Below are 10,808 nucleotides of genomic sequence, written 5' to 3'. Positions count from 1 at the left end.
GGGATTTACGGAGCGATTGTTGAGGAGATAACCATAAGATCATCCAATTTTCAATGTAATTTTACGTTTGAGAGTCGTGCTGTGAATTATGAAGCACATAGATTAGCCAAGTTCTCACTTGCTAGAGGTCCGGGGCGCCATGTGTGGTTTGGAGTGCCTCATGACCAAAGTTGTATCCCACTCCATGTGGATTTTCATGAATAAAACTTGGTTTTACCCCTCAATTTTTTTTTATTTCTCCAAGTAAAACAGCCCGTCCAATTCTGTCCTCATCTCGTTCGATCCCCCACCAGCTCTCATCTCGTTCGATCCCCACCAGGCTCATCCAGATGTGCCATTTCCCCCGATTTGCTGCTGGCGAAGGAAGATGTCGTTGGTGCCAGCAGGAAACTAATTCCCAGCCTATTCTCCAGCATCCGGATCGAGTCTGCTGGCAGGCCACGGGGAGGGCAATGGAGAACGTGGCATGCCGCTCAACCTCGTCATGGCCGGCGGCTAGCTATCATAGCTGAGGTGCTGGATGTTGGTAGATCGGGGGATGCGCTGGTGGAGCTCACGGAGAGGGCTGCACCAATTCGTGAATTTCCCAGGTGAACTCACGCGGCGGAGAATGGTTGGATCTAAATGCACGGGACAACGGATGGCACCGTGGTTATGGTCCATGAGATCTATATGTGGGTAATGTAAGCAAGTCACGCCGTGGACTGCACAGTGCGGTGGTTCTCCTATTAGCTCAGGTGCTGGAGAAGAGATAGGTATGAATCCCTTCCTATTCTCTCATCGTTCTGTCGATTCTCCTCTTGCTTAGAATTACATATGTACGTAATTAGTTAATTAGTTTCACAGTAAAACTTATTTATAAGGAATTTGGTAATTTTAAAGCTTAGTTTTTCTTAAACACCTGTTTTGACAATGAAGAATTAAGTATGTACTTGTAATTGTAATCTAGGAAATATCCTAGTACATAATTGTTGTAAAGGCTTTCATTTACTAATTGGAATTTGGTTCATATGTGTTAATCGACGTACAGTGGTTGAATTTTTTACTATATTGTCGGCGCTGTGTATGATATTGAAGAGTTTTTTTTCATGGGTTCTTTGAATTTAAAAGGCCATATGAGACATAGTAGTTTTGTTACTAAGGTCGATAAACTGAAGAAAGTACATGCAATAATGTCTTTAAAACAATTAGAATATGCCTAAAATAGTCTTGTATCAATGTGATTTCATGCTATTTGAGATGTTAAGGAACCTGGTGCGATAATAAGTTTGATGGATGACTACTGATTTGGAAGTAATGTGATTAGTCAGTGGATTTGCTTTGCTTCTAAGTTTAAATGTGGGAAGTTTTTTTGTAGTCAGAATGGCGACACCGGGCTAATCTAGCCGTATGTGGAACACTGGAGAGCATGCTGATTGGTGTTTATCATGTTTTGCTATTAAGTTTATGAAGCAAGCTATGTTCCGGTCTATTGTGCTTCCATCATTCTAAATATATTGCATTTTTTGGATTATGCAACTTTAAAATTGCTAAATGCGTAAATAGACTGCTCATTGATCTTTGATTAGAAAGTTTCTATCAAATTCTTCCAGATAGTATTATGAATTGTTTAAACTTCGGAAAATGATCAAATATACTTAGTAATTGTCGTTTGAAAGAATAAAATAGTTTGCAACTACATATATAAATAATAGACCTGTTCTTTGTCAAGAAGTCATGATCATATCTAGGCAGAGAAACTCATCTGTTGTAGGATAATTGAATCCCATTCTAATTACACTCACTTGAATGTTCCAGTTTTCTTCCCTTGTCGTTAAGTCGCTCAACTTCTCGTACTCAGATCTTTTGCTTCAAAACGAATGGCCAAATAGTTATCAATGGATGAAGTTATAACTATGGATTTTTTTTGTCCATAATGATTGAGCTTACAAAGTATGTAATAATTACCAAACTTGGTGATTTACGTGACACTATAGTCGAGCAGGACTTCGTCCGATGCCGAATTGCTTGTCCTGTGAAGCGGTTGGGCGTGGCTTTGTTTGGTGTGACTGTTGAGTTCCATGTCGTGTGATTGCGTCGTCGTATTGGCTGACTTCAATTTCTTCCGTGGAGTATTCGTGATGTAGTTTTTGGATGACGTCTACTCTTTTGGGCTTGTGCATGTGTTGCTGGTTGGAGATGTTTATATGGGTTGTTGTGGCGGACACCATTTGTAGTTCTAATCAGATCTGTAATTTGCATGCATATGTGTGTTTAGATATCTGAGCACATGAGGTGTGCCTCTTGTTTGATTGGGTATGCATGTTGGAGTCCGATACCATCTGGAGTTATGATAAATTTTTTTTATTTACGTAGATGTGCTCCTGATTCAGTATACATGTTCGAGTCCTATTCACTGTTGTCTCTTATCCATTGCTGCGAAAAAAACATATTTAATAATAGGAAGACATGAGGGCGACCGAAGGCATGTTGAATTATTTGGACGTGTACGTGATGTGCCGAGCTATGTATATAACAATATCTGTATGTAACACTTGCGTCTTAAAATCTGGGTTGTTAAGATCTAAGATTAACGATTGAGTGCTTTAGCATATGTGGATATGTCCTACTTTTGATAGTCTTGTATCAATGTGATTTCGTGCTATTTGAGATGTTAAGAATCATAGTGCGAAAATAATTTTGATAGATGACTACTGATTTGGAAGTAATTTGATTAGTCAGTGGATTTGCTTTGCTTCTAAGTCTAAATGCGGGAAGGTTTTTTGTAGTCAGAATGGCGACACCGGGCAAATCTAACCTTATGTGGAACACTGGAGAGCTTGCTGATCGGCTTGTACCATGTTTTGCTATTAAGCTTATGAAGCAAGGTATGTTCCCGCCTATTGTGCTTCCATCATACATATTAGGAAAACATAATTTCTTCAAGTTGTGAAGTGAAACATAAGTAATATGTATAACTCTGGTTGGTAGGTGTATCTGAGCTGAATATCTAGCCTTTTGATGGACGCGCTGGTAATGGTGAACAAATATATGTTCAGGTAATTTTTACTTAGCAAAAATAGACGTAAAGTATATAAAAATATGAAGAAAGTATTCAATCTGTTCTGTATTAAAGACATAGTGGCAACATTCACACACTATCAAGTAATCTTACTGTATATTTGCTATATTGCATTTTTTTGATTCCACAACTTTAAAATTGCAGAACATACAATTCAAAGAAGTGCATGTCTGACTGTATTTCAAAATTTACACCATGACATGGTTCTGATAGTGCTGACAGATGCTCTCTCAGTATATTATTTCTTATCTAATAGGTGTCCTTATTGGTAGATGTTAAGTATTCTTTCTCCATCTCAGTAAATAAAATAGTCCTTAGATTCACTGGATAAGCTACTAATCAATAATTTTTTGGATCTGATTCATTAGTTCATAAATAATAAAGGATACAGTCTCATACTTATCAAGAATTTCCCGAGTTTCAGATATTCTAGATTTGTATATTTTCTTGTGGCACTGGTTCACTTTAGGTACAACCCTAGTTAAACAATGATCAATGCATTAGATATTATTACTAAATAAAAAGAAGAGCATGTTACGTTACTGGACTTATCGTTGAACTTTTGCACTGTTGTTGAGGTTACAGTAAGGATAGTTTGGTTGCTGCTTACATCCTCATTTGAAAAATAAGGAAACTTACCTCATAATACCACTGATTTTTATTACCCCTAAAGAGTATAAGCAGAAAAAGTTAATTCTTACAGCAATGGTGGAAGTCCAATTAATATTTTAAGAATGGGATGCATTGTGCACTTACTCTGGTATATAATTTCAATCTGACAGAAATATGAAGGTTATGAGTTATTTCCTCTTATTCTTGATTCCACAGGTTTCATTTGGTGAGTAATCAAATGGCATATGTTGGAGATTAATCAGTTCATTGTAAAATTAATTACTTGACAAATCTTATTTACAACTACAAAGTATTGACATACCTGAGCATTCTTTATCTTTCCTGGCTTGTTCTTATTTACAACTACAAGTCTTTGCTAGCATTATCGAAGTAGTAATGTGGATAACCTTGTGCCGATATTTTCACCTTTCAAATTGTCAATTACGTAAATAGATTTCTCATTTATCTTTTATTTCTATGTGTATCAGATTCTGCCACACAGTAGCATGAATTTTTGGTCCTATAAGAACAATCAAAATATACTTAGTGATTGTTGTTTTAGTTTTAAAAGGTTGGAACAATTTGCAATTAAATATGCTATGGAAATACCTTTTCATCCATCTGGATAATATTGAGGCTCATAAGCTCGTCGGCTGTAGATCTGAGTCCCACATTCTCATGAGTTCCACTTCAATGTTCCAGTTTTGCTTCCTTGTTGTGAAGTCGCCATGCTTCTTGTATGCCATTGTTTCCTCTGCGAGAAGGCTAGAACTTTGTTAGCTAATATTCATATGAAGATTGTATCCAGAATAATAACTACGCACCTTTATGATTCAGGTGATAGGCAACTCAGAAGGATGGCTGGGCGTGACTTTGTCGAGTGTCGGGCAAAAAGTAAGCTTGCTAAATGAAAATTACCAAATCTGAAGATTCAGGCGAGAGGTGCTTTGGCGTTACTTGTTCTGACGTTGATTGAAGCAGTTGGTCGTGCCTTCGTTGGGCGTCGAGCGTGCTTTGGTGTGTCGTGCCTTCGTTGGGCATCGAGCGTGCTTTGGTTTGACTTCGTCAAACGTCGAGCAAAGTTGCGTGTTTCTCTGCGAGAAGGCTAGAACTTTGTTAGCCAAGATTCCTGTGAAGATTGTATCCAGAATAATAACTACGCACTTTTATGATTCAGGTGAAGGCAACTCAGAAGGATGGTTGGGCGTGACTTTGTCAAGTGTCGAGCAAAAAGTAAGCTTGCTAAATAACAATTACCAAATCTAAAGATTCAGGCGAGAGGTGCTTTGGCGTTACTTGTTCTGACATCGATTGGATCAGTTGGCCGTGGCTTCGTCGGGCATCGAGCGTGCATTGGTATGACTTCATCGAACATCGAGCAATGTTGTGTTGCCTCCTATAGAATCTTCTTGGGTCCGAATAACTGCCACACGTTTGGCGTCGATAGGAACCCGCCCGCACGCCTCGTGCGGCATAGACGGGGATCGGCCCGCACGACCACGTCCGAGCGCACAAAAGCACGGCCCGCACGTCCGGTGTGTGGCAACCCCGCCCGCACTGCCCTGTCCGAGCCAGAAGACCGGCTGCCCGCACGACCCAGCCGATCCACGCCTCCGATCCATCCCCTCTCTCGTACGCCGCCATCGTCCCCCACCTCTCGAACCCCGACATCCGTCGCCGGCCATCCCTGGTTGCCATGGCAACCAGGGCAGATCCGTAGGGCGCTCCGACCCCAAACCACACCCTAACCCTTCCCATCCCCAGCCGCCCACTCCAATCCAGCCCTCCAGACACGATCAACTAAAACCAGGTGAAAATTCTCGATCTCGTCCTTCCCTCTCATCCTTAAGGCTGAAAATCTTCCGATCTTGTACTGGGTCCATACTATAGGGGTAGAACACTGCATGGTTCGGTGTATATTCGCAATTGCCAGGCAGAATACACCAGATCTGCCATGTACTACGTTTGAGGTTAACTTAGGTGCCTAGTTTAGGCACTTAAGTAGTTGGGTATGAAATGGATGAGTAGGAATCCCTAAAAAAGGGCAGGAAGGACGATTTTTTGAATGAAGAGGGTGGGAAAAAATAATTGCCACTTGTGTGTAACAACAGTTGCCGCTTGTGTATGATGACAATTGCCACCTATTTTGACCTGTTGCTTGCCATCCCTATCTTCCATGTGCAAGCAGCAGAAGAATACAATTCTTGTGGATTATTGATGCCTTTTTGATCATCCAGTGATTGAGAACATGTCGGAAAAGAATCGAGACGCGGAAAGGATGAATCACGAAGGTGGCGCTGATGCTTGGGGTTCTCAAAGGCCAGAAACACCGCCTTGGGATGCAGCAGAGTATAGTCAACTCATCTCTGCAGGGCCGTTGCTGCCACTACTAGAACAGTATGCAGGCGTAGGTATGATGCGTGGTAACAAAAAGAAGAGAGCAGTTGCCAACTTCGCAACGATGAAGATGACATTCTACTTATGTCCTACACTCCCATTTTTTTGCAGGTTCTTATGACCAAAACACTCTCAGGGGGGCCCCATGGCAAGTTCAGTCACAAGGCGCTAACACTGACATATTTACGGGCAACCAACCTCAACTAGCTAGTATGGCTAATCAAGGTAATGCAAAACCAAAAAAAAAAACATACTGCTGTGGACGTGAAAAATGGACATGCAAAAAAACTGGCAAGAGGATTCACGAGTTATCACGGGTGAAAATGCAGGGCCTTCATGCAGCACGTGGCATCAGCCAGCACCCATGTACCTGCCATCGACGTCATACATAGGTCAGTCCATAAAAAAAGTGAAGTTGCGGATGTTCAATTAGCAGAAGGGGCATAGATGGCAGCTCCAAATTGCCATGACTGGACTTCTACAGTTGCCATGAATTTAAAACTACATTTGCCATCCCTGGACAACTGTTGTTGCCATCAGTGGACACTTGCAGTTGCCATGGAGAAACAACTGCAGTTGCCATGCCAGAGCAACTACAGTTGCCATGTCATCGCAACTGCAGTTGCCATGGAGAAACAACTGCGGTTGCCATGCCGATGCAACTATAGTTGCCATGCCAGTAAAACTGCAGTTGCCACATCAGGGGCGACTGCAGTTGCCGTGCTAGCACAAACTGCAAATTGCCATGAATTGACCAACCACTACTATGCTTACAGCGTATTACGCTGGTGGTGACACGGCAAACGTCCCGTAGCAAGCTTCACAAATTGCAGGTGGAGCACGACATTTTGGTGTCACAGACCACACAAGATGGCCAAATGCAGCACAACAAGGTAAGGAAAAAAATTGAACCACAAAAAACATCACTACATTTGTTGTTTGTAGTTTTTTGTAGGCAAAACAATAGTTGCCATGTTTGTTGAACAGTACCTGCCATGACTGGACAGCTACAGCTGTCACACATGTCCACACGCAGTCTCACGGCTTGCTGTTTGAAAAAATATGTCGTGCCAAATCAATCGAAGATGGTGTGATCCGTTGTGATACACATCTTATTCAACCAAAAAATCTTACTCTCGTGCTTGTTTTTTCTATTACAGAACCTACAACTACAGTGAACAGCGGTGCGGGGACATCTACTGCGGGGAGCTCTGAGCGCACGGAAGACGCGTTCCACCAGCCAGCAGACTGTCATGCCGCAAACAATTTCGAGTCAGAGTCGGGAATGGCAATCATTCCAGCAATGCCGACGAGCACCCCTTTGAACACAAGCACTAGCAACACTCGAGTAGATGGAACTGCCGCCGATACTGAAGCGAATGATGAAACTGACGACGACGCACAAGAGGATGAAGATGGTGGGCAATCCAAGATCGTGGTACCTCAGCCACCATACATTGGGCAGAGATTTGGATCGTTCGCAGAAGCAAAGGAATACTACCAGGCATACGCAAAGTTCCATGGATTTGCGGTCAACACCGAGTACCATAGGAAAATTAAGAAAACTAATGAGTACAGCAGAGGTGAGATGAGGTGCCACAAGGCACGGAGGAACAAGAAGGGGAAAGGTGTTGCGCCTGTCGTTCCGGAACGAAAGAGAGGCATCATTCTCAAGACGGGGTGCCCTGTCCGGTGTAAGCTAAACGTAGATGGAGCAACATGGGTGGTCAATGAGTATTTTGACGAGCACAACCACGAACTCATAAAGAAGTTCGACCTGGTGAAATTTCTGACCGCCCACAGAGGGTTCACCCCCGTCGAAAGGAAATTCGTAAAGCTGCTACATGATTGTAACGTCGGTCCATCAAGAATGGTACAGATACTATCTCTCATCCACAGCAAAAAGGGGACTCTGAGTAGCATGTCGTACATACCAGCTGACGTCACAAACCTACAGGCCAAGTACCGTAGAGAGAGCAAGTTGGCAGACATAGAGGCCACAATAGCCTACTTCGATGCGAAAGCAAAGGAAGATCCAGATTTCTTCTACAGGATAAGGTTGGACGATGAGGACCGTGTCAGGAACATGTATTGGGTGGATGGTGCTGCAAGGAGAGCCTACAAACATTTCCGAGATTGCATTTCATTCGACGCGACGTACCTTACCAATATGTACAAGATGCCATGCGCTCCGTTCATAGGAATAAGTAACCACAATCAGTCGTTGCAGTTCGGATGTGGCCTCGTCCGGAACGAAGACACAGATGGGTACGTTTGGCTGTTCAAGACCTTCTTGGAGTGCATGGATGGACTTGCTCCGATGAACATAATAACGGACCAAGATTTCAGCATGCGTGCAGGCATAGAGGAGGTCTTTCCGTTGGCAGTGCACAGGCACTGCAGGTGGCACATTATAAAGAAGGCTGAGGAGACGCTAGGACCGTTCTTTGCCAACCGTCCAGAGCTGCACAAGGCATTCGAGCTGTGCGTGGACCACAGCTTGACGGTGGAGGAGTTTGAAAGGAGCTGGATGGCCATGACTGAAACACATCAAGTCCAGGACAACGAGACTCTTGTTAGCCTGTGGGAGAAGCGAATGTACTGGGTGCCGGCCTACTTCATGCAGTGCTTCTTCCCCTTTCTGCAGACTACGCAGCGCAGCGAGGGGTTCAATGCTGTTTTAAAGCGGTACGTCAGCCCTGGCAACTCATTGCTACAGTTTGCCAAGCAGTACACAGCTTTGCAACAAAAAATTCTGGGATCTGAGCTACAGCAAGAAGCAACCACAGCCCTAAAGCAGCCAAAATTGCTAACGTATTTACCGATGGAGAGGCAAATGAGCAAGATATACACCAACAAGATCTTTAACAAGTAAGTCAGTTGCATTACAGTCTTATTTGCATAAAAAGCACCAAGTCAGTAGGGGCCTTATAGAGTGCAATGCAGTTGCCATGACATGCAGCTGCCATGTTTAATGAAATACTGTTTGCCATGCTTACTCAGATGCAGTTGCCATGTTAAAATGAAAATTTTGTTTTGGCATACTTGCTCGGGTGCATTTCCCTTGTTGAATGAAGTGCAGTTGCCATGTTTTATGCGCTGTGCTTCCATTGGAGCATGTTGGCATGCAAATGCCAATGTCAAAAAATGCTAAAAAATGTTATATTGGCGACACATATGCTGAAATGCAGTTGCCATGTTTAATGAAATGCATCTGCCCTTTTTTTTGAAATGCAATTGACATGTTTACTCAGCTGTAGATGCCATGTTTAATAAAAATGCAGTTGCCATGTTTTATGCAATGTGCTTCCATTGGGGAATGTTGGTGTGGAAATGACGATATCCAGTTGAAAATGTACTGCAATTGCCATGTCTGTTGTACTGCAATTGCCATGTATGTTGTAATGCATTTGCCATGTGTAGTGTACTGCATTTGCCATGTTCAACGTAATATATTTGCCATGTCCAATGAACTATGTTTGCCATGTTCAAACAAAATGTATTTCTATTTTCATGACAACATAAGGGTGTACAAGAAAAAGATTGCACGAAAGTTTAACTGAAAACACACAAAACTTGCAGATTCCAGGAAGAAATAAAGCGTGCCAGCATGTTCGCGGCTTTCCGGGTGGACGAACATACGTTCAAGGTGTGTTCTATTTTGGGCATGTCAGATTCAAAACCTGAAGACGCGGACAAAGGAAGGAACTACTTCGTCAGAGCCTCGATAGGCGAAGGCGAGTACTACTGCCAATGCTGCAAATTCGAACGGGACGGCATTGTGTGCTGTCACATACTAAAAGTCATGGACATGAACGCTGTGACACGCATGCCCCGCCATTTCATAAGGAGGCGATGGACTTGGGATGCTGACGACGCGTTGGCGCCGCAGACAACACACGCAGTTCTGGCTGTGCATGACGAGAGACCTGAGTCAACCATGGAAGCCGTGAGGCACATTGTGCTGACAAAGAACTATGCTGAGCTAATTGATGAAGCGTGCAAGAGTGATGACACAGCGAGAGTTGCAGAAAAACACAGGAAGGCACTGAAAAGAGAGCTTGATGAGATAAAAAAAGGAAAGCCGAGGAAGCCTTACACCGGTTCCCCCGCACATCAAGTGTGCCTTCATCCACGGGGCCATCGTCTGAAAACTCGGAGATAGGATCTGGAACAGCAAGCACACAAACCCAGGTCAGGAACCCACCCCGTTCCATCACAAAGGGTCGTCCGAGAGAGATAAGGTACAAGTCGGGACTGGAGATTCAAGCAAAACACAAGAAAACGAAGAAAGGGGCGGCCAATCCATGAGCAAAAATTGGGGCGCTGTGACATGGTCCATGTGGACATTTTGTTTTGTACCCCTATACGATGGGATTTTTTTAATTGGGAGAATGACTCTTGAGGGGGGACAGAAGTAGAAGGAAAATTCATTGAATGGATAAATGCATTTGCCATGTTATGGGTACTTAATTTGCCATGTTATGTGTAGTTAATCTGCCATGCTATTTTATACCAAATATGCCATGCTATTTTATACTAGATAAGCCATGCTATTTTATACTAAAAATGCCATGCTACTTTATACTAAATATGCCATGTTAGTTGTACTGGATCTGCCATGTTAGTTGTACTGGATTTGCCATGTAAGTTGTACTGGATCTGCCATGTTATTTATGATGTATCTGCCATGTTAGTTGTACTGAAAATTTCCGGATGCTTTTTGTAATGACTCTAC

General features: G+C 42.9%; 2 protein-coding genes and 1 pseudogene across 2 annotated transcripts; all 3 read left to right on the top strand.

Moving 5' to 3' along the window:
* Positions 1-233: 233 nt before the first annotated feature.
* Positions 234-5,069, top strand: LOC119301358. The gene is made up of 6 exons (XM_037578317.1): positions 234-755; positions 2,769-2,867; positions 2,971-3,038; positions 3,890-3,899; positions 4,511-4,567; positions 4,655-5,069. Exons 3-6 carry the CDS (start codon positions 3,001-3,003, stop codon positions 4,937-4,939), a joined length of 390 nt encoding a protein of 129 aa, XP_037434214.1. The 5' UTR covers positions 234-755; positions 2,769-2,867; positions 2,971-3,000; the 3' UTR covers positions 4,940-5,069.
* Positions 5,070-5,838: 769 nt separating this feature from the next.
* LOC119301359 lies at positions 5,839-6,724 on the top strand. Its single transcript, XM_037578318.1, has 3 exons — positions 5,839-6,084; positions 6,182-6,295; positions 6,400-6,724. Exons 1-3 carry the CDS (start codon positions 5,922-5,924, stop codon positions 6,501-6,503), a joined length of 381 nt encoding a protein of 126 aa, XP_037434215.1. The 5' UTR covers positions 5,839-5,921; the 3' UTR covers positions 6,504-6,724.
* Positions 6,725-7,958: 1,234 nt separating this feature from the next.
* LOC119297298 lies at positions 7,959-10,261 on the top strand (annotated as a pseudogene).
* The last annotated feature ends 547 nt before the right edge of the window (positions 10,262-10,808 follow it).

The sequence above is a fragment of the Triticum dicoccoides genome, chromosome 5A (genome assembly GCF_002162155.2).
Source record: "Triticum dicoccoides isolate Atlit2015 ecotype Zavitan chromosome 5A, WEW_v2.0, whole genome shotgun sequence".
Classification (NCBI taxonomy): Eukaryota; Viridiplantae; Streptophyta; class Magnoliopsida; order Poales; family Poaceae; genus Triticum; species Triticum dicoccoides.
The sequence above is the reverse complement of the archived record's forward strand: the minus strand, read 5'-3'. Positions and strand labels throughout refer to the sequence as shown.

Excerpts from the sequence above, each read along its gene's own strand:
- LOC119301358 (XM_037578317.1), top strand. The coding sequence starts at position 3,001 with ATGGACGCGCTGGTAATGGTGAACAAATATATGTTCAG. Across the intron at positions 4,568-4,654 it reads TGTCGAGTGTCGGGCAAAAA|TTGGTCGTGCCTTCGTTGGG; the intron begins GTAAGCTTGCTA and ends TGATTGAAGCAG.
- LOC119301359 (XM_037578318.1), top strand. The coding sequence starts at position 5,922 with ATGTCGGAAAAGAATCGAGACGCGGAAAGGATGAATCACGAAGGTGGC. Across the intron at positions 6,085-6,181 it reads AGAACAGTATGCAGGCGTAG|GTTCTTATGACCAAAACACT; the intron begins GTATGATGCGTG and ends ATTTTTTTGCAG. Across the intron at positions 6,296-6,399 it reads AGCTAGTATGGCTAATCAAG|GGCCTTCATGCAGCACGTGG; the intron begins GTAATGCAAAAC and ends GTGAAAATGCAG.